General features: G+C 45.2%; 1 protein-coding gene across 4 annotated transcripts; it reads left to right on the forward strand.

Annotated features, from left to right (window-relative positions):
- The first annotated feature begins 530 nt into the window (after positions 1–530).
- DDIAS (DNA damage induced apoptosis suppressor) lies at positions 531–21,097 on the forward strand. Of its 4 annotated transcripts, none has more exons than XM_073335840.1 (5): positions 531–616; positions 11,560–11,688; positions 13,051–13,212; positions 16,532–16,649; positions 18,239–21,097. In XM_073335840.1, the coding sequence occupies exons 2-5, from the start codon at positions 11,576–11,578 to the stop codon at positions 20,804–20,806; spliced, it is 2,961 nt and encodes a 986-aa protein (XP_073191941.1). In that variant the 5' UTR covers positions 531–616; positions 11,560–11,575; the 3' UTR covers positions 20,807–21,097. The 4 variants fall into 4 exon arrangements, with proteins under 4 accessions (XP_073191941.1, XP_073191934.1, XP_073191963.1 ...); XM_073335833.1 differs by lacking the exon at positions 531–616 and adding an exon at positions 888–974; XM_073335862.1 differs by lacking the exon at positions 531–616 and adding an exon at positions 888–974 and having other exon boundaries at positions 13,051–13,104.
- The last annotated feature ends 283 nt before the right edge of the window (positions 21,098–21,380 follow it).

Genomic DNA, 21,380 nt, shown 5'->3' on the forward strand with positions numbered 1-21,380 from the left:
GGGGGCCGTGGAAAGCGCGAGCCCGGTGGGGAGGGGCTGCTGGGGGCCTCAGCGCCCCGCCCCCAGGCCGAGCGAGGGTCTGGAAGTTCGGAGCTATCTGCCTAGGGCCTCCAGACCCGTCAGCAACCCAGGGGGCGGGGCCTACCCAGCATGGTGCTCTGATTGGTCTGCGGGCCGGGCATGCCAGGATGTGGTTGGATTTCCGGGAATGGGCAATGAGTCTCTCTTCGGCTTGACTGCAGTGATTGGCTGCAAAGCTGGGGATGGCTAACCCTGATTGGCTGTTGTGTTTGGCAGTGGTGACTGGCTGCCTGATCGCGCTCAGCGGATTCTTTGACTATTCTCTGCGAAGAGCAGGGGTTGGCTACCTGGTCTGATATTGGGAGGCGGCGATTGGCTCCTTGAGGATGCTTCACTCACGTGATCCGTTTCCGTGCTGTTATCCCAGGGGGGTCGAGGAGAAAGGGGCCGTTTTTGTGCACGATTATTGGTGTGTGAGAACGAGGCGGTGCGTGTCACGTCACTTCCCCTTCGGGCTAAGCGAGGCCGGTGCGCGCGGGCGGCGGGAGCGGTGTCTGGGGGGCGGTTCCCGCTCCCTGAGCCGGGCCGCGATTGGGTGAGTCCAGTAACGGCCGCCTCGGCGCGTCCGTCGCTGGCATCGCGCCTCCTGCCCGCCGTTTCCCCCCCCCCCCCGGGAGCGCCCCGCCTCCGCCGGGCTGGGCCCAGCAATGGCCTTGCCGCCCCCACCGCCTTCTGGACAGGCGGCCTCGGCCTGTGCTTAGCTCCGGCCTGGGGCTCCCGGCCACCCCCGCGGATTCCCCCCTTCCCCCTCCACCCCCCCCACACCTCTGCAGCGCAGGCGGGCAGGGCATAGGAACGGCCCTGCTGGGTCAGAGCAAAGGTCCATCCAGCCCAGTGTCCTGTCCGCCGACAGTGGCCAACGCCAGGTGCCCCAGCGGGAGCGAACCTAACAGGTAATGATCAAGCGACCCATCCCCTGTTGCCCATTCCCAGCTTCCGACAAACAGAGGCGAGGGACACCATCCCTGCCCACCCTGGCTAATAGCCATTGATTGGAGTGTCCTCCATGAATCTGTCTAGCTTCCTTTTGAACCCAATTATAGTATTGGCATTCGCAACACCCTCTGGCAAGGAGTTCCAGACGTTAACAGTGCATTCCTTGAAAAAATACTTTCTTGTGTTTGTTTTAAACCTGCTACCAGGCGCTGACCATTTGTGTCCAAATTCCCTCCCCCCCCCCCCCCCCCCGCATCCGTTCACTGACAGTCCCCTCAGACATGGATTAAGTGGCTGTTTCTTCCACCCCTTCGCTGCTCCGGCCCTGGGAAGAGTGCTGGCACGCACCTGGTTTCTCTCCAGAGATCTCCTGCAGAGCAAGAGACCGTCAGCATGGCCACAACATTGGGCAGTCTGGAAGATGGTGCGTCAGAATGACGTACTGCACGTTGCTATGGAGATGCCAAATCCTAGCTGTGTGGCTTGCTCACCCAAGTCTTAATTGAGATGACCGATGTTGAGACTGTCGTGACCTAATCAGCATCCACTTCTTTGTGGATGTACCTTCCCCATCAGCATTCACTTTAAAAACAGGGGAACGGATCGGTCAGAAATGCTAACTGCATAGCTAGTGAGCTCCATTTAGGCATCTCAGGATTAGAATGGCAGGAGCACTGCAAGTTACAATTCAGGTGTATTGCTCTTTTCATGAGCAGTGTAAACTCATGGCTGAAGGGGGAAAAAAATAACTGATCCACTAGATTTCAGAGTAACAGCCGTGTTAGTCTGTATTCGCAAAAAGAAAAGGAGTACTTGTGGCACCTTAGAGACTAACCAATTTATTTGAGCATAAGCTTTCGTGAGCTACAGCTCACTTCATCGGATGCATTCCGTGGAAACTGCAGAAGACATTATATACACAGAGACCATGAAACAATACCTCCTCCCACCCCACTCTCCTGCTGGTAATAGCTTATCTAAAATGATCACTCTCCTTACAATGTGCATGATAATCAAGGTGGGCCATTTCCAGCACAAATCCAGGTTTTCTCAGCCCCCCCCCTTTTTTTTTTTCCAAAAACCACACACACAAACTCACTCTCCTGCTGGTAATAGTTCATCCAAAGTGACCACTCTCCCTACAATGTGCATGATAATCAAGGTGGGCCATTTCCAGCACAAATCCAAGTTTAACCAGAACGTCGGCGGGGGGGAGGGGGTAGGAAAAAACAAGGGGAAATAGGCTACCTTGCATAATGACTTAGCCACTCCCAGTCTCTATTTAAGCCTAAATTAATAGTATCCAATTTGCAAATGAATTCCAATTCAGCAGTTTCTCGCTGGAGTCTGGATTTGAAGTTTTTTTGTTTTAAGATAGCAACCTTCATGTCTGTAATTGCGTGACCAGAGAGATTGAAGTGTTCTCCGACTGGTTTATGAATGTTATAATTCTTGACATCTGATTTGTGTCCATTTATTCTTTTACGTAGAGACTGTCCAGTTTGACCAATGTACATGGCAGAGGGGCATTGCTGGTACATGATGGCATATATCACATTGGTGGATGTGCAGGTGAACGAGCCTCTGATAGTGTGGCTGGTGTTATTAGGCCCTGTGATGGTGTCCCCTGAATAGATATGTGGGCACAGTTGGCAACGGGCTTTGTTGCAAGGATAGGTTCCTGGGTTAGTGGTTCTGTTGTGTGGTATGTGGTTGTTGGTGAGTATTTGCTTCAGGTTGGGGGGCTGTCCGTAGGCAAGGACTGGCCTGTCTCCCAAGATTTGTGAGAGTGTTGGGTCATCCTTAATAATGCGTTGGAGGGGTTTTAGTTGGGGGCTGAAGGTGATGGCTAGTGGCGTTCTGTTATTTTCTTTGTTAGGCCTGTCCTGTAGTAGGTGACTTCTGGAAACTCTTCTGGCTCTATCAATCTGTTTCTTCACTTCCGCAGGTGGGTATTGTAGTTGTAAGAATGCTTGATAGAGATCTTGTAGGTGTTTGTCTCTGTCTGAGGGGTTGGAGCAAATGCGGTTGTATCGCAGAGCTTGGCTGTAGACGATGGATCGAGTGGTGTGGTCAGGGTGAAAGCTGGAGGCATGTAGGTAGGAATAGCGGTCAGTAGGTTTCCGGTATAGGGTGGTGTTTATGTGACCATTGTTTATTAGCACTGTAGTGTCCAGGAAGTGGATCTCTTGTGTGGACTGGACCAGGCTGAGGTTGATGGTGGGATGGAAATTGTTGAAATCATGGTGGAATTCCTCAAGGGCTTCTTTTCCATAGGTCCAGATGATGAAGATGTCATCAATATAGCGCAAGTAGAGTAGGGGCTTTAGGGGACGAGAGCTGAGGAAGCGCTGTTCTAAATCAGCCATAAAAATGTTGGCATACTGTGGGGCCATGCGGGTACCCATAGCAGTGCCGCTGATCTGAAGGTATACATTGTCCCCAAATGTAAAATAGTTATGAGTAAGGACAAAGTCACAAAGTTCAGGCACCAGGTTAGCCGTGACATTATCGGGGATAGTGTTCTTGACGGCTTGTAGTCCATCTTTGTGTGGAATGTTGGTGTAGAGGGCTTCTACATCCATAGTGGCCAGGATGGTGTTATCAGGAAGATCACCGATGGATTGTAGTTTCCTCAGGAAGTCAGTGGTGTCTCGAAGGTAGCTGGGAGTGCTGGTAGCGTAGGGCCTGAGGAGGGAGTCTACATAGCGAGACAATCCTGCTGTCAGGGTGCCAATGCCTGAGATGATGGGGCGCCCAGGATTTCCAGGTTCATGGATCTTAGGTAGTAGAAAGAATATCCCAGGTCGGGGTTCCAGGGGTGTGTCTGTGCGGATTTGATCTTGTGCTTTTTCAGGAAGTTTCTTGAGCAAATGCTGTAGTTGCTTTTGGTAACTCTCAGTGGGATCATAGGGTAATGGCTTGTAGAAAGTGGTGTTGGAGAGCTGCCGAGCAGCCTCTTGTTCATATTCCGACCTATTCATGATGACAACAGCACCTCCTTTGTCAGCCTTTTTGATTATGATGTCAGAGTTGTTTCTGAAGCTGTGGATGGCATTGTGTTCTGCACGGCTGAGGTTATGGGGCAAGTGATGCTGCTTTTCCACTATTTCAGCCTGTGCACGTCGGCGGAAGCATTCTATTTAGAAGTCCAGTCTGCTGTTTTGACCTTCAGGAGGAGTCCACCTAGAATCCTTCTTTTTGTAATGTTGGTAGGGAGGCCTCTGTGGATTAGTATGTTATTCAGAGGTATTTTGGAAATATTCCTTGAGTCGGAGACGTCGAAAATAGGATTCTAGGTCACCACAGAACTGTATCATGTTCGTGGGGGTGGAGGGGCAGAAGGAGAGGCCCCGAGATAGGACAGCTTCTTCTGCTGGGCTGAGAGTATAGTTGGATAGGTTAACAATATTGCTGGGTGGGTTGAGGGAACCATTGCTGTGGCCCCTTGTAGCATGTAGTAGTTTAGAAAGTTTAATGTCCTTTTTCATTTGTAGAGAAGCAAAGTGTGCGTTGTAAATGGCTTGTCTAGTTTTAGTAAATTCCAGCCACGAGGAAGTTTGTGTGGAAGGTTGGTTTTTTATGAGAGTATCCAGTTCTGAGAGCTCATTCTTAATCTTTCCCTGTTTGCTGTAGAGGATGTTGATCAGGTGATTCCGCAGTTTCTTTGAGAGCGTGTGGCACAAGCTGTCAGCATAGTCTGTGTGGTATGTAGATTGTAATGGATTTTTTACCTTCAGTCCTTTTGGTACGATGTCCATCTGTTTGCATTTGGAAAGGAGGGCACCAAACACTGATTTATAGGGTTTGAGGGGGACAACATACCTGGAGAACAGGGATGCTTATTGAAGCCTGTCTGTGGTAACCAATCAAAGAGTTGTGTGACACAGCCCTGTCTCCAGGGCTGCGCCTTTCGATACACAGCACTCTGAGACAAAAATTATATTCAGGTAACTAAAGCTGACTCTGTCTCTCACATGTTTATTACTGAGTGGCCTTAATATTTCCACCATGCAGGAACTGAACTATTGATTGCATGTTTTTCTATATAAACTGCACCTGAGGGGTTAACAACAAAACCTGTAAAATACAAACATTACATGTCTCACCCTGTCTCTGTTTCAGAATGTGCATTTGTGTTTATTTCCTAGCTGACTGAAAATGCATAGGTAACAGGGTGTTTTGACAGTACGGTGCCAATCCTTCCAATTTCTCTGCATGAAACTCCTATTGATTTCTATCTGAATTTCATATTTGGAGCAGTTTAAGATCAGACTCATTCTTTATCAACTCTCAAATTTATTCCCTGTCCAAACTTATTTTCTTGGTCCTGTTGTGTGATTCTGTAGCTCGCTTGTGTGCTTATTCTTGAAATCAAGATTGTTATGCAGTTTTGGTAGCTCTTACAGAATACAATGTGTATACAGTCAAATCTTTCTCCGGTTCATTAATGCTATGGATAATATCTGTCCTCTCACTTGATGTCCCAATGTATTTTGTCTCTGTGTCTGTTTTCTAAACTTTAAACTGTCTGGGGCTGGGTCCATCTTGATATCTGCACAGCACTGAACAGGTTAACTTTGTTTTTGTTATGCACAGACAACAAGTCTTGTAACCTGAATATGACCACTGTGCTTGTTCCAAATCTTGTTTTACTTTTCCAAAATGATAGATAGCCCTGCCTGCTCTGGCCAAGGCCAGAGGACATGTCCTCAATTATTTAGATACTTTGCCTTAAATAATTACAAAATAGATATCCTTTTGAAGTATTTTAATATAGCTATATCTACAAACTACAAATGCTGCCCTTGAAGTCATACACACATGCATACCAGAAGGAGCTGTAGGCTGATGCTGTGGATAATGTAGGACCTGGGAATTCAGTTTCCGTTGAAATTATTAAAACATGTTTTCTCTAACTTGTAAGTTTGGGGGGGGGGGGGCATGGCTAGTGTATCTTGAAAAGGGATATATAGGTTTGGATAGTACAATGACAGTGAATCTTCCATAAAGAAGTTTTAGGGCCTCTCCTGATGCAGTTGTAAAGCTCTGTGTAGTCCTTTAAAAAAGCTTGATTTCCACATATTGCACTGCTCAAAAGTAGCTTGTCTGTGACTTGATTTGAAGGCGCAAGACCAAATTGTCTTACCCTTCTGTGGAGGAGAATACCCTTGGATATTCCTTTTGATTTTAATTAGACTATTTAAGGTGAAGGGTATTGCTCATTGTGAGCAATTGTGCCTAAACATTGCCATTATCAATGGTTTGCTTAAAAATGGCACCTTTGGAGCTTATGGGGGATACCTAAATGGTTGAATGCACAAATGCTTATGTCAGTTATACGAACACTTCAGTTTGTCAGTTTCAGAAATCCACAGTCTGTTCTCCATTCTACGAACTTTAACAATCTGAAGAACTACACATCACCTTAAATAAGGCCCTTTAACAAAGTCCTCCACTTCTATTTGACAGCTTTGGAACCACATCTTTCATATTGATTAGTAGAAGATATTTCTACTATATAGTAACCCACAGCTGAGACAAATGGGTAATTCAGTGAAGAAAACTGAAAGAGCTGGGTATTTTTAATTAAAACTGTAAACAGTATAAGGTGCTAGCTCTTAAAAAAAAAAAAAAATCCTCAGATATATTTTAGGGTAGGTAACATTTGAATATAGTTGAGGGTACAAAGTTTTAATTTGGAATTTTAACGTTGTCTGGGTAAAAAGCAGGTGTTCATGACACCATATGATTAAAAGGGCTCTTTTTCTCTCTGTGCCAGTATAGTGAGGAGGTTGATTTACAAAAGCAACATTAAAATTCCAAGTGTTGCCCTGTTGGATTAAAAATGTTTATCATGAAACATTTTAAAGAGACGCTTCAACTTTTTTTTTTTAACTTGATTTGATTTCATGTTAAAATACCTTGAGGGACTTCATCTGTATGAATCCTTCTGATAACTTTTAGTTTTACAGTCACTTTTTCCTATTCTTAAACTTGTTTTTCTCTCCTCCATTGCTGTTTGAAAGACCCACACAAATGAAGAAACAGAGTTGTTGCTGTCAAATACATAAGAAATATTTTGGTAAATTGACTGTCTCACTAAAATAGAGTGTTCTGCAGTTTCAGAATTGAAGTCTTGTGTTAGTCTTATATTTTAAAAAAGCCTGAAGAGCAAGAAGCATATATGAATGGCTAAATGACTCCTTGAGAAAACAGCAGCTTTCAGAGTAAAGCAGAGGTCGGCAACCTGCGGCATGCGTGCCAAAGACAGCAGGCAAGCCGATTTTTACTGGCACGCTGCTGCCAGCCAGGGTCCCAGCCACCAGCCCCGCTCAGGCCACTGCCTGCCTGGGTGAACGGAACCCCAGGCCGGCAGCAGGCCGAGCGGGGTCAGCAACCGGGACCCCAGCTGGCAGGAGCCGGCGGACGAAACCCCAGACCGGCGGCAGGCTGAGCCACTCAGCCCGCTGCTGGTCTGGGGTTCTGTCCGCCGGCCCCGCTCAGCCCGCTGACGGTCTGGAGTTCCGGCCGCCAGCCCCTTGCCAGCCAGGGTCTCGGCCGCCAGCCTCGCTCAGCCCGCTGCAAGCCTGAGTGAATGGAACCCCCAGCCAACAGCGGGCTGAGCAGTGCCAGCAGCCAGGACCACGGCTGGCAGAACCCAAGACCGGCAGCGAGTCAGCCAGACTGCTGACAGTCTGGGGTTCCAGCCGCTGGCCCCTTGCCAGCCGGAGTCCCAGCCATCTGCCCCACTCAGCCTGCTGCTGGCCTGGGATACCAGCCGCCGGCCCTGTTCACCTCGCTACTGGTCTGGGGTTCCAGCCGCCTGGCCCTGCTCAGCCCTCCTGCCATCTTGGGGTACCAGCATCCAGCCCAGGGCGCTGCTCCTGGCCTGGGCCCAGCGCTGTACAGCCCTTATAAAAAATTACACTACAGTTAGCTTAAAAACTTAAAAACTTTGTATATTACAGTAATCGTTTAAAAATGTATGTTAATAAATACATAGGTTTGATGAAACAAAGTAGTTGTACTTACGTGCCTGTGCTTAATTTGTGTTTTCGATGATTTACTTTCTAAAAAAACTCGCATGTCTCGCACCCCCAGAAAGGGCATCTCGCACCTGCAGGGGGTGCATGCACCCCAGGTTAAGAACCACTGCACTAAACTGATAAGATCTTCATTTTAATTTACTTTTAAATGAAGCTGCTTAAACATTTTAAAAACCTTGTTTACTTTACATACAACAATAGTTTAGTTATATAATACAGACTCAGAGAGAGAGACCTTCTAAAAACATTAAAATGAATTACAGGCACGTGAAACCTTAAATTAGAGTGAATAAATGAAGATTTGGCACACCACTTCTGAAAGGTTGCCGACCCCTGGAGTAAAGTGTGCCCGAGCAAAAATGTATTAATTCAAACCAGATGACTTGCATTTTTTAATTTTGGTGAAACATAAGACTAAAACCACATGAGCCAAATGTCTCCTCAAAAGAATGATTTAACTATAGCAGGAGTGGGCAAACTACGGCTCATGAGCCACACCACGCAGCTTGGCCCTGTTCCGGCCAGGGCACTGAGTTCAAGGCCGCACCATGCGGCTTGACCCTGCTCCAGCTGGGGCGCTGGGTTGGAGGCTGCACCATGCAACTCCCAGAAGCCATGGCATGGCCCCGCTCTGGCTCCTATACGTTCCAATGGGAGCTGCAGGGGCGGTGCCCGCGGATGGGACAGAGTGCAGAGCCACCTAGTCGTGCCTCCACGTAGGAGTCAGAGAAGGGATATGCCACTGCTTCCAGGAGCCGCTTGCGGTAAGCGCCGCTTGGAAGCTTGCACCACCTGGGCCTCTCCCCATACCCCTGCCCCAGCCCTGATCCCCCTCCAGGTCTCCAAACCCCTTGATCCCAGCCCGGAGCACCCTCCTGCATCCCAAACCTCTCATCCCCAGCCAGAACCTGCACCCTTTCCTGCACCTCTGCCCCAGCCCTTATTCCCCTCCCGCCCTCCAAACCCCTCAGTCCCAGCCCAGAGCACCCTCCTACTCCCCAAACTCCTCATCCTCAGCCCCACCCCAGAGCCTGCACCCCAACCCCAATTTTGTGAGCATTCATGGCCGGCCATACAATTTCTATTCCCCAATGTGGCCCTCAGGCCAAAAAGTTTGCCCACCCCTTAACTATAGAGTACATTGGTAATTCTGCAGAGAAAATTAAGACTAGTTTGGAAACTATTTAGCTCCTCATACTGCTATCCGATACACATGGGCAGACCTGTGCCTCATTGAAGTTAGTTGCGCACTTTGCTGGTCTGCACTGTTGGATCAAAAGGCAGAATTATGGTCTTCATTCTCAATTGAAAGGACAACCTAATGATTTTCTGAGTGCCTCGAGTGCCCAGCATCCGCTTGTCCCCTCATCGTTGAATCATAAAATATCAGGTTTGGAAGGGACCTCAGGAGGTCATCTAGTCCAACCCCCTGCTCAAAGCAGGACCAATCCCCAACTAAATCATCCTAGCCAGGGCTTTGACAAGCCTGACCTTAAAAACTTCTAAGGAAGGAGATTCCACCACCTCCCTAGGTAACACATGCCAGTGTTTCACCACCCTCCTAGTGAAAAAGTTTTTTCTGATATCCAACCTAAACCTCCCCCACTGCAACTTGAGACCATTACTCCTTGTTCTGTCAATTGCTACCACTGAGAACAGTCTAGAGCCATCCTCTTTGGAACCCCCTTTCAGGTAGTTGAAAGCAGCTATCAAATCCCCCCTCATTCTTCTCTTCCGCAGACTAAACAATCCCAGTTCCCTCAGCCTCTCCTCATAAGTCATGTGTTCCAGTGCCCTAATCATTTTTGTTGCCCTCTGCTGGACGTTTTCCAATTTTTCCACATCCTTGTAGTGTGGGGCCCAAAACTGGACACAGTACTCCAGATGAGGCCTCACCAAAGTCGACTAGAGGGGAACGATCACGTCCCTCAATCTGCTGGCAATGCCCCTATTTATACATCCCAAAATGCCATTGGCCTTCTTGGCAACAATGGCACACTGTTGACTCATATCCAGCTTCCCGTCCACTGTAACCCCTAGGTCCTTTTCTGCAGAACTGCTGCCTAGCCATCCGGTCCCTAGTCTGTAGTGGTGCATGGGATTCTTCCATCCTACATGCAGGACTCTGCACTTGTCCTTGTTGAACCTCATCAGATTTGTTTTGGCCCAGTCCTCCAATTTGTCTAGGGCCCTCTGTATCCTATCCCTACCCTCTAGCGTATCTACATCTCCTCCCAGTTTAGTGTCATCTGCAAACTTGCTGAGGGTGCAATCCACACCATCCTCCAGATCATTAATGAAGATATTGAACAAAACCGGCCCCAGGACCGACCCTTGGGGCACTCCACTTGATACCGGCTGCCAACTAGACATGAAGCCACTGATCACTGCCCATTGAGCCCGACAGTCTAGCCAGCTTTCTATCCACCTTATAGTCCATTCATCCAGCCCATACTTCTTTAACTTGCTGGCAAGAATACTGTGGGAGACCGTGTCAAAAGCTTTGCTAAAGTCAAGGAACAACATGTCCACTGCTTTCCCCTCATCCACAGAGCCAGTTATCTTGTCATAGAAGGCAATTAGATTAGTCAGGCATGACTTGCCCTTGGTGAATCCATGCTGACTGTTCCTGATCACTTTCCTCTCCTCTAAGTGCTTCAGAATTGATTTCTTGAGGACCTGCTCCATGATTTTTCCGGGGACTGAGGTGAGGCTGACTGGCCTGTAGTTCCCAGGATCCTCCTCCTTTCCTTTTTTTAAAGATGGGCACTACATTAGCCTTTTTCCAGTCTTCGGGACCTCCCCCTATCACCATGAGTTTTCAAAGATAATGGCCAATGGCTCTGCAATTACATCCACCAACTCCTTTTAGCACTCTCGGATGCAGCGCATCTGGCCCCATGGACTTATGCTTGTCCAGCTTTTCTAAATAGTCCCGAACCACTTCTTTCTCCACAGAGGGCTGGTCACCTCCTCCCCATGCTGTGCTGCCCAGTGCAGCAGTCTGGGTGCTGACCTTGTTTGTGGAGACAGAGGCAAAAAAAGCATTGAGTACATTCGCTTTTTCCACATCTCTGTCACTAGGTTGTCTCCCTCATTCATGAACTCATTGAAGTTCAACACAATAATGCGAACACCATCATGTAGGTGTCTCAGGTTTTTAACCCCATATTGTGACTCCAGCTTAAATAAAAAGAGTCCAGAACAATTATGCTTTAAAGCTGGGATGAAGCATAGTTATAATACCACCTTAAATAGTACCGTATTTTGCAGTACTTATTTGAAAAACTATTAAATGTTTCTCTTTAACACAACTTCAAGTAGCCGTTGTCTTCTGTTTCACAAGGAGCAGTAAATAATATGCTGAGGTTAACCGGGATACAGACTACTCTTTTTAAAAAAGCTAAAGTTTTATTTTTAAGAAAAAAAGAAGTTTGTGTTAAAATTTTATACATGATAATCTCATCAGATCATTCTGTGTTTGTCTTTTCAGGTGACACTGTGAACACATGAATGGCAGGAGAAGACTGTTAGCTGCCTCTGTAATTTCTGTCCAAAACTCTAGCTTTGTGTACCCTTCTTGTCAAAACTGCTTTTCTAAGCTGATACTAGATTCTTATAGGTAGGTCCATGTTGGGGCATTGCTAATTGTTTATTTGGAAAGCACCTACCACACTTTGGGTGCTATATATATAAGTGGCCTGTAGAAAGTTGTATTAGAACTATTATGTTAGTGCCTGAGAGCCCTAGTCATGGACCAGGATCTGATTGATCTTGGCCCCATACAAAAACAGTCCTTATCCCAAAGAGTTTACAGATGTAATTATAAGATGACACAGCAGGTGAGACAAAAGACAGAAGGGGAGCACAATGAGAAAATCCTCATGATCGTCAATGACGGTGGTCTCAGCACACTAGCAACCTAAGTGTTGTAAAGTTTCTTGTAGGCATTATGGCAATGGAGAGTTTTAAGAGGGGATTTGAAAGAGGGCGATATGGTGGCAGAATACGGGGCACTGAGCACAGAATACGTTTACTTTCCCATAGATTCCTTGAAATCTAGATTCACTAGCTCCTGCTTTCTTATGCCAGTAGGAACTATGGGCTCATTCTTGCATCTATAGACACTTTCTCCCGGATGTCTTAACTTCAGTTTAACATGACTAAAACTGAGCTGGTTTCTTGAACTTCATGAACCTTTTGACTTTCCTCATTCTTTGACTGTAGACAACCCCATCCTTCCTCTCATAACGTAGGGTCCACCTGTGTGATTTCTCCTCCCCATCTCACATCTAGACAGTGCCCAAATTTTGCCCTTTCCTACTCCACAGCATTTGGCAATCACATAGTGCCATTGTTCTGTAAAATCAAGAAACTCCCACAAATGTGTGGAACATCCAGATTGATGCCCTGTCAAATCCTGGGCACTGACTCTGAAGCACACAAAAAGAATGAATTCCATAAATACTAAATCAAGACATCCAGCTTTACAAAGCTTGGTATCTCCATAGTGTCAGATATTGAAGAGAAGATAGATGGTGGAGGTTTCTAATGTCTGAGGGGGTTTTGTTATCTTTTTGATTTATCCAAAGCTCTAGGCAAATAAAATAAAAGAAATCCGAAATACAAAAATTACTGTGCTAGGAGTTTCAAAGTGAAGTCAGACATCCCTCAAACCCCCCCCATCCCCCCAAAAAAACATTAAAGTAACCCCAACTTCCCCATAGCCTATATTAGGCTTATGTTTACTAACTGTGTAAAAGAGCTTCACTGAAGTTCATGTGGCTTTGCATGATCACAGGAATCTGCTTTTGTTGAGCTTATTGCATGATTGGGGCCATAAAGAGCAAAGAATAAGAAAAAAACTACATTTCTGATTTGGTACAAGGTGCATTATGCTGGTAGTGTTTATTGATGGATAGAAATTCTTACTACACCATCAATTAACAAAAATGTGTGCTCATTTTTCTTACTGTCTTACCAGGTTTAACTGTCTAAAATGTGGCTGCACGGGTGAAGCTAAGGATGCAAACTACAGGTATAAGCTGTCCCTAAAAGTTGCTGGCACTAGTGATTTATTTGCCATTACCGTGTTTGGAAGCTCTTTAGATCCATTCTTTGGGGTCACAGCAGGAAGTCTGCAGAGGTAAAGGATTACTTTTTTAAAAATTATATAGCTGCCTCCCCTCACTCAACCTAGCAGAATCGGGGGAGGAGGAGGAATGAGTGTGTGGCTACATTCATGGCTCTAAATATTTTCTTAGAACTGTTTGCCAATTTGGTATCTGAGCAGTATTTCTCCATAAACTGGTAAAAATTAGATCTGAGTAGATGTGATTTATTTGTAAGGGTGAAATCAGGAAAATACCTACTTGTTACAAGCATTTATTTGGCACCTATCACCGTGTTATCTGGACACTTTAAAAGACTTAAGTTGAGACATTAAAGATGTTCGTAAGAGACAAAACCCCATTAGCCCTACTGCCTGCAGCTTAATCCATCTACTAGGAAACCAGGGGTTAACATTTGAGAAGATCTTGTCAAAGAGGTGCACCTCACAATTTCATTTCACTAACAATATATTGGTATGACAGCTGTACAAGTGTTGCCAAAGTGCAGGAGAGAGACCTGAAGGATCTCTATCAAAGGTAGATATTACCTGCCCTTTGAGTTTCACGCTGCATTGGGAGCTTGGTCCCTTATGTCCCTTTGTCATTAGTGATCATTCCTGGTCTGATGGCAAGTTGCTAAATAGCATAGCTTCCCTCAGGTTTAGACACACTTTTCCATGTCATTTAGGTGCCTCATTGGGGACATCTCTCTCTTGCACTACCTTGTGTTTTGGACATTGAGGTAGAAAATGTGTCTTATAGCTCGTCACTGAAGCGGTCAGGTTGCAGTAGCAAGGAGTGAATTCCCAGGCATGCTACTGAGAACTCAACCACCAGTCCTACAAGCTTCACCCTTTGGCCATAAAAAATCCTGACTATAAAAATCTGAGTGGGATTTGACTTCAGTGAGAATTTTATGCATGTGATCAGTAGGAGCAGAATTGAACCTAAGCCAAGCATTTCTGAAAACACCACCTTAATAGCTTCCCTAGGTAGGGAATACATTCTCACCCATCTGATTTGTATTATCCTTTGCTAACTCTCTAATAACACATAGTTACAGCTTGTTCCTCCGCTTCAAGACCATCACCATGACTTCTCCCTCTCTCAAATTTCACACACAGGCTGTGGTGGATAGACAAAGAAGCTTGCTTTGTCTTACATTCTGAATAGTTAGGATAATATTCTTGCTTTTTATCCCAGTCTAGCACCTGCTACTCCTGGGAGAATTGTGCACTATTGCATGTGCACATAATTAATGAGCCCCGCAGATTTCTAATTTTTTGCACAGAAAAAAATGTTGCTGCTGTTCCGCCTTTTGCCCACAAGAGGGCACTGTGGCACAAGAACAGCAGCAGCTCCCAGCAGAAAATAACTTTTGCAATTCTGTCTTTTGCCCACCAGAGGGCACTATGGCAATAAAACAAAGCTACAGCTCGTGGCCAGCGAGGGAAGAGAGAGAGCTGCCTTCTTCACAGAGCTTGTCAGGCCAGGTCAGGAGACAGGGGTTATGGGGACACAAACAGCATGGGGTGCTGGGGTTGGCGGGGTCAGACAGGGGTTCCTAAGGGCTAGTGGGGGAGGACAGACTGGGGCAGGGGCTGAATGGGAGTGGAGGCACAGGGCCACGGGGGAGGGAGGTGCAGAGACATGTAGGGAAAGGGGAGTGGCTGGGTGGGGGAACAGACACACGGGGACAGGGGAGTGGCTGGGTGGGGGAACAGAGACACATGGGGACAGGGGCAGATGTGCCTGACTGAATAGGAGAGGATAGGGGTCAGCCAGGGTCTGCATGGGGGAAGGTCTCTAACAATCCCTCCCCGCCCCGCAAAAAACCTGTTCCATACTTTTCCCACTCATACCCAACAACCCTCCAAGTTCACACCCAGGCTCCTTCCCAGCAATATATTTCCCTCTCCCTCAGCTCCTCCGTTACCTTTGACTCCCCTAAACCTTTGCACTGCTTCTGAGGGGTGTGGGGAAAATGGTTCTGTGGTGTAGTTTAAGAGAATTATTACTCAGATTCCTTACTAGACATATTAATACAGAACTCTATTTGTTGAAAAACATTTCTTGAATCTTTTTTGTTGTCTGTATTGTTACAGACATACTTGCTGACAGGTATTTTGAAATAAATGACCAAAAATAATTGTGGTGTGTTTGACAAATAAAATATGCAGAATTTTAAAATATTGTGCACAGAATTTTTAATTTTTTGGTGCAGAATTCCACCAGGAGTAAGCTGTCCATCAGGTACGCCCCATCATTAGAGTAATATGTAGTACCACCTTCTTACCAACTGACATTCTCATGCTTCAATTCCATGTTTTCCAGTTCCTTTAGCAGCTGTAGATGATAGGAATAGGGAGTGTATAGTGTCTCAGGGCTTGTCTATGTTCACAGTGCTGCAATGGCACTTCCTGCACCAACGGGAGAACTTCTCCCATTGGCGTAGGTACTCCACCTCCCCGAGCAGCGATGGTTATTTTGACAGGAGAAGCCCTCCCGTCACCATCGCACTGTCTATACCGGGGGTTAAGTCTGTATAACTATATCACTTAGTGGTGTGGATTTTCCACACCCTGAGCAACATAGTTATGCTGACAAGTTTGTAGTGTAGACCAGGGCTCAGTTTGTGTGCATACATGCTTCTGTAAATTTTTATTACTTTATAGCAGAAGAATGTATCATGAATACTTTGTTTTAAAAAAACCCACCCAGTGTAGTGTGAATTTACTGCTATACTTCAAGCTTCGTGCTAGCTTTAATTTTTGGCCTTGTCTACAATAAAACATTGTACTGGTTTTACTATATCATTATACGTGAAATGGCAGACCTCTCACCTCCTCTTAGTGTGGACAAAGTTATATTGTTATAAGCGTGCTTAGTACCAGTATAGCTATTCCCATACCAGAAGGGGAACAAGTTACTCTGGTACTCACCTTTATACCAGTATAACTGCATCCACACTGTGGGTGGTACCGGTCAAACTATCAATAAAAACACACCCTTAACAGAAATACTGATACTGCTATAAAAATTGCGTGCAGACCAGTCCTAAAGCAAATTATGTAGTTGTCTGCTTACTCCATTATTTCTCTGTTTGATTTTTTTTCCAGTTGTATGTATGTGTCCTTACTTCTCTTCTATATAATAAAGTTGATTCTCTACAGATCACTGCTTTGTCACTGCTAACTTCCTACTCTGATTTCATCTTTTCATTCCATGTGTAGCTCAACAACCTAACCCAATACCCCATCTTTAGTGTGGGTGCCCTAATCATTACAATTTAAATACCATGTAAAGCTTTCTCTGCCCATGTCAATACTTAACATTTAACTTTCTTCATTCAAGGTATATTCAAGATTTTAACCAAGTATCAGGAGAGCTGGACAGAGATGCATCTCCAAGTGTGTTAATTCAAGCAGTCAAAACTTGTTTCATTGGGAGAAGATTTATATTTGGAGTGAAGGTAACTTTCCACTTTTGATCCATTAGTTTCCAGTTGAATCATGCAAATTTTACTAGGCAGGCTTGAGAGTCTAATGTACCGTGTTCCCACACTGACAGTAGCAGAGCAGCATGTATGATTTCTTCTAGGGACTGAAATATCCAGCAAAGAAGGCAGTGGGGCTAGGCCATAAGATGAGGAATCAGACCTGTGTTCCACTCTCAATTCTGCTATTAACTTCCTATGTAACTCAATAAGGCCCAGATCTGCAAAGGTACTTAGCAGCCTAAACCCCAGATTTAGGCTTCTACGTCACAATCTTAGGCACCACTGCCATCCGCAAAACCCTCACACAGCTGTTTTGTGTAGGACCTAAGGCCATTTGGCACCTACATTTTCAGGGTAAAGGTTCTCCTTGACACCTACATTTCTGCCTCTGGGCACATGCATTGTTGCCTCCCTCTAGGCATTCAGATGTTTCTCTCTTGCCTAAGGCCCAGTACAATCCACAAACTGGGAGAAGTTAGGTGAGAGGCCACCTATCTCACCTGTGGGATCTGATCCAATAGGCATGGCATGCTCGGAGCAAGCCTACTGAATCGGGCTCCATTCAAAACTTGCCAGGAGGTGCCCACCTTTGTAACTTTTAGTCTAGTGGCTAGAGAATTCGCCCAGGATGTAGGAGACCCAGGTTCAATTCCCCCCCGCCTTGGTTGATTCTCCATTACTGACCATCCAAGATTAGATGTTTTTCTAAAATACCTGCTTTAGGAATTATTTTGCAGAAGTTCTCAGGCCTGTGCTATTCAGGAGGTCAGACTAGATGATCACAATGGTCCCTTCTGGCCTTGGAATCTGTGAATCGTTCTGCAGTCTGTACCTTCCACCAGTTGCTCAGCTCTGGCATTGCATTTCCTCTAGACACTACAGGTGTTTTAATCACTCCATGAGCTACATGCTTTAGGCCTTTCTTTTTCCAAGAATGCCTCTAAATTTGCACTTGCAGTTTCAATTCAGTGAGTGATAAACGGGGGTGCAAATAGAGTTCCAGATGAGGCCCCTCTGAAGATCTGGCCATACAGCTCCAGCACTATCTAGACCTAACCAAGGGGGTCCAGGTAATATTCCTCTCCAATCCCTGCTCCTGGGTATCAGGGTGCCCTGCTTCGAACATTGCTCAGTACGTCATTGTTCAAAGGAAGGTATCTGCTGTCTAGTGGCCACCTAGTCAATTATGCAGTACGTCCCTCTTCACAAGGTGGCCTTCTCTAGTGATGTAGTTTTTCTTCTGCCCAGGTTTTGTCTTTTCTCCTCAGAATTCCTACTGAGTTTTCACCCAGCGCTCTGAAAATTCTTTGCATCATTGCCACAAAGGCCTTCTGACTGGGATGTCCTTTATAGCTTTCAGTAGCACTCATTTGCTAGGGTGTGCTGCTGTGAAACAGCAGGTTTTCCTCTCTTTCCCCAAAGACCCTGATGAAAAGAGAAGGTCTTTAAAATGAACTGTGGACTGGACTTGTTTAGACCTTTCTTGCTCTCAGTCCCCATAAAATTTTGCTCTGTATACAGACAAATCATTACACTAATAAACATAATTAATTCTTTTACAGAGCTCTGAAAACCATGATGGAGGGCACTCTGTTTCTGACAACATTTTGCAAAACTGCTACAGAATTAATAGACTTACAAGAGATCTTACAGCCTGCCAGATTTTCCTGCCAAACACGGCTGTTGCCGGCTTTACTGTTATCAGCTACTTCCGTCAGCTCCTGCAATCAGCTAATTTCAGGAGCAGTCACAGTAGCTCACAGCGACCTGGTTGTCCTTTCATTGCAATAGATCAGCCTAGCAGTGAGCTCAGCAGCTTGTGTAGCTCTGGCAGCAACTCATGTTTTGTTCAGTCAAGTGGTCGAGAGAGTTTTTCAGGACCCTGGCAGCAGTCCTTTGGCCTGACTTCTTCATCTGTTGATTGGGTAACAACAGAAGACTTTTCGTCTTTAGAACTGGGCAAGGCTGCTGGTGAACAGTGTAAACTACAGGAGAGGCGTTTCTCTGCAGAACTATGCAACCTAAGCCCCAGCAACCAAGCCATTCAAGATTTACAGCTCTGTACCCCTATGAATGAGAGAAATGAACAGGAAGATAATGAATTCAGTTCACTATCTAGTCAGTCAAACACGATCACTGCAACTGAAAAACCAGAGAGCTTCTCTTCTTTAAAGAGAGAATGGTCACCTGATAGGAACAGGTCCAGGTTGTTACAAAGCCCATTGGATTTAAAATACTCTTGCCCAGAGATTATCAGCAGACATGATTACTTTCAAGAAAACTCTTTTAACTCCTTGCTTTACCAGAGAAAAGATTATTCATTTTGCAACTCAGCAGTGTCTCCTAATCATGGAATTGCAGCTGGAACTTCTCAGGATGACCCTATGATTTGGGACGAGTTGCCGTTCTCTGAAAGTCTAAATGAATTCATAGCCAGAATTGAAAACAACAAGAGCACCATATCCCCAGTAGGTCTCAATGCTCATAAATGTTCCCTGCATGAAAGAAGTGAGTTGGATGAAAATCATAGCAAAACATCATGTAGGCAAGGCATTGTACATACTTCCTGCAAATCAACCACCACAACAGGGAGGTTCCCACAACTAGCAGAGAATGTGAATACTTGCAAAGAGCATATTACCTCCTGCCATCAATCAAACCTCACTCCTGTAAATGGCCAAGTATCACAGAGTGAGCCTTTGACCAGCGTTTTATCTACAAGTACTAAGAGAGGCAGAGAGTCTGACTTTATACCTAACCCACCTCTGCTAGTGCTGTCACAGTCCTCAGCAGTTAGAGCAACTTTTGCTCTTTCAGCGGGCAGTTTTCTACCATCTGAGGAAGCAAATGTTAATATTTCAAACAATGCCCATTCTTTCACCAACCTTCAGTGTACTATGAAAGATGCAGAAAGCCCGTATTTACAAAGGAGAGAGAAACCTGCCCACTTACATTCTCTATATGATGGCTGTGTAGCTGATTGGGAAAATAAAGAAAATTGTAGTTATCCACCAGACCCAAGAACAGATTTTACAAGTTCTCAAGAACTGGGCTTTGATTCAGCAGCTCCCTACAAAGCTAAAAATATGTGTAAGAGCGAATTAGAACCATTAACTGAATTGCAAGAAAATACTGTTAGAGCTATAAACCAGAGTGACTTGCTACAGAACAACTCCAATCACCCCAAAAGCAGCTACAATGCTTCTGCTGACCTCTTCGATGCTAGTGCCAGAGAGATAGAAACCATGGCAGAATTTTCAGATAAGTCTCACAACTCTTCAGCACAGGAAGATGTTTTGACTGAAAAGTACACAGCATCTGAATTAGTGTGTAGTCCATTAGATGTTGACTGCAGCTATTCGAAGTGCAGATCCTCACTTAGTTTACCACCTCCTTTTGGTATACACAGTACACCCATAACTTACTCACTTTATGATTCAGAACTTGATCTGGTAGATACCAAGAACTTTGTTCCTTATTCACAGTCAACTCCTGTTGCAAGACCTTTTCAAAAATTCAGATCCCAGAGGGGGAGAGAATCAGTTCTCCCTAAATTGACATCTAAAAGTCCTACTAAAATCCACTGCAAATGTAAACTGTCTAGGCCTTCTTTTAAAAATACTTTATTAAGACAATTTACCAGCAAATTCCTGAAACACAAAAGTTCAAGTAACACAGCCATCAATAAGTCTGTTTCACAGCAGTCGTTTATCAACAGCGAGGTGCCAGAGAATGACTCTAAAGAATGGATCCCTCCATCAGCAACAAAATTGTTACAGCCAGTTGCATTTTCTAATTTAAAAACAGTTGGATTGCAAGCTAGGAGCCCAGCTATCTGCAAACCCATTGACAAAAAAACTATTTCTGAAGACAAAGCCAACAGTGGAAAGTCAAGAACTGATACATGTTTAAGAAGCAGAAAATTAAATCCTATGAATAGAGCTGGAATTCCAGCAACTCCTAAACCTGCAAATGCTGCTAAGGCCTGGCTTCTAGAAGATGCGGTCTCTGGAACTTGTGCCTGCTCAGAAACCCAGAAGAGCCATTCATGTGCAACTTATTTAGTGGGTGGACTGGATGAGGCAGTTAGCTGGTCTCCTGAACTGTTTACAGAAAAATACTATTTCTAAGTATGTGGCTTTTGGGGAAAAAAGCCTCATCTTGAAACATGACTCCACCTCATTCTGTTTAATTTTTGGAAGGGTGCCAGCCTTACCAGAGAAGGAAAAGCGCTGTTCTAAAAAAAATTTAATTATTCATATGTCTCTTGGCATCTGTCTTGTTTAAGATGAATTATGCCTACCTGCAAAGCCTTTTGTCCTGCACGGAGGTTGGGGAACACAGAACCCTGCTGTCACTTTATTTTCTTGTGGATGAAATGACTAAGCTAAAAAAACTGTGAAATAAAAGTTTAACATTAATAGACCGGCTATGCAACCTTACTTTTGAAGCCTATTCAAGCAGAGGCTTGTTTAGCCAATAATTGTATCTTCCCCAGAGAGTGGTGCATTCCTAGGGCTCTCTCTCCTGCTTTGTTCAAAACACAGGCCCTGGATTCTGCTTTCAGTGAAATCCTTTTGTGGAAGGCTGACTTCGCTGTTTTAGGACCTGTTAGGAAATATGTCACAGGAGGGAATAAATTCTATTCTAACACATTGGGTACTGTGACTGGAACTAGGCATCAGATGAACTGCATTCAGTTCC

Source organism: Lepidochelys kempii, chromosome 1, assembly GCF_965140285.1.
Source record: "Lepidochelys kempii isolate rLepKem1 chromosome 1, rLepKem1.hap1, whole genome shotgun sequence".
Taxonomy (NCBI): Eukaryota; Metazoa; Chordata; order Testudines; family Cheloniidae; genus Lepidochelys; species Lepidochelys kempii.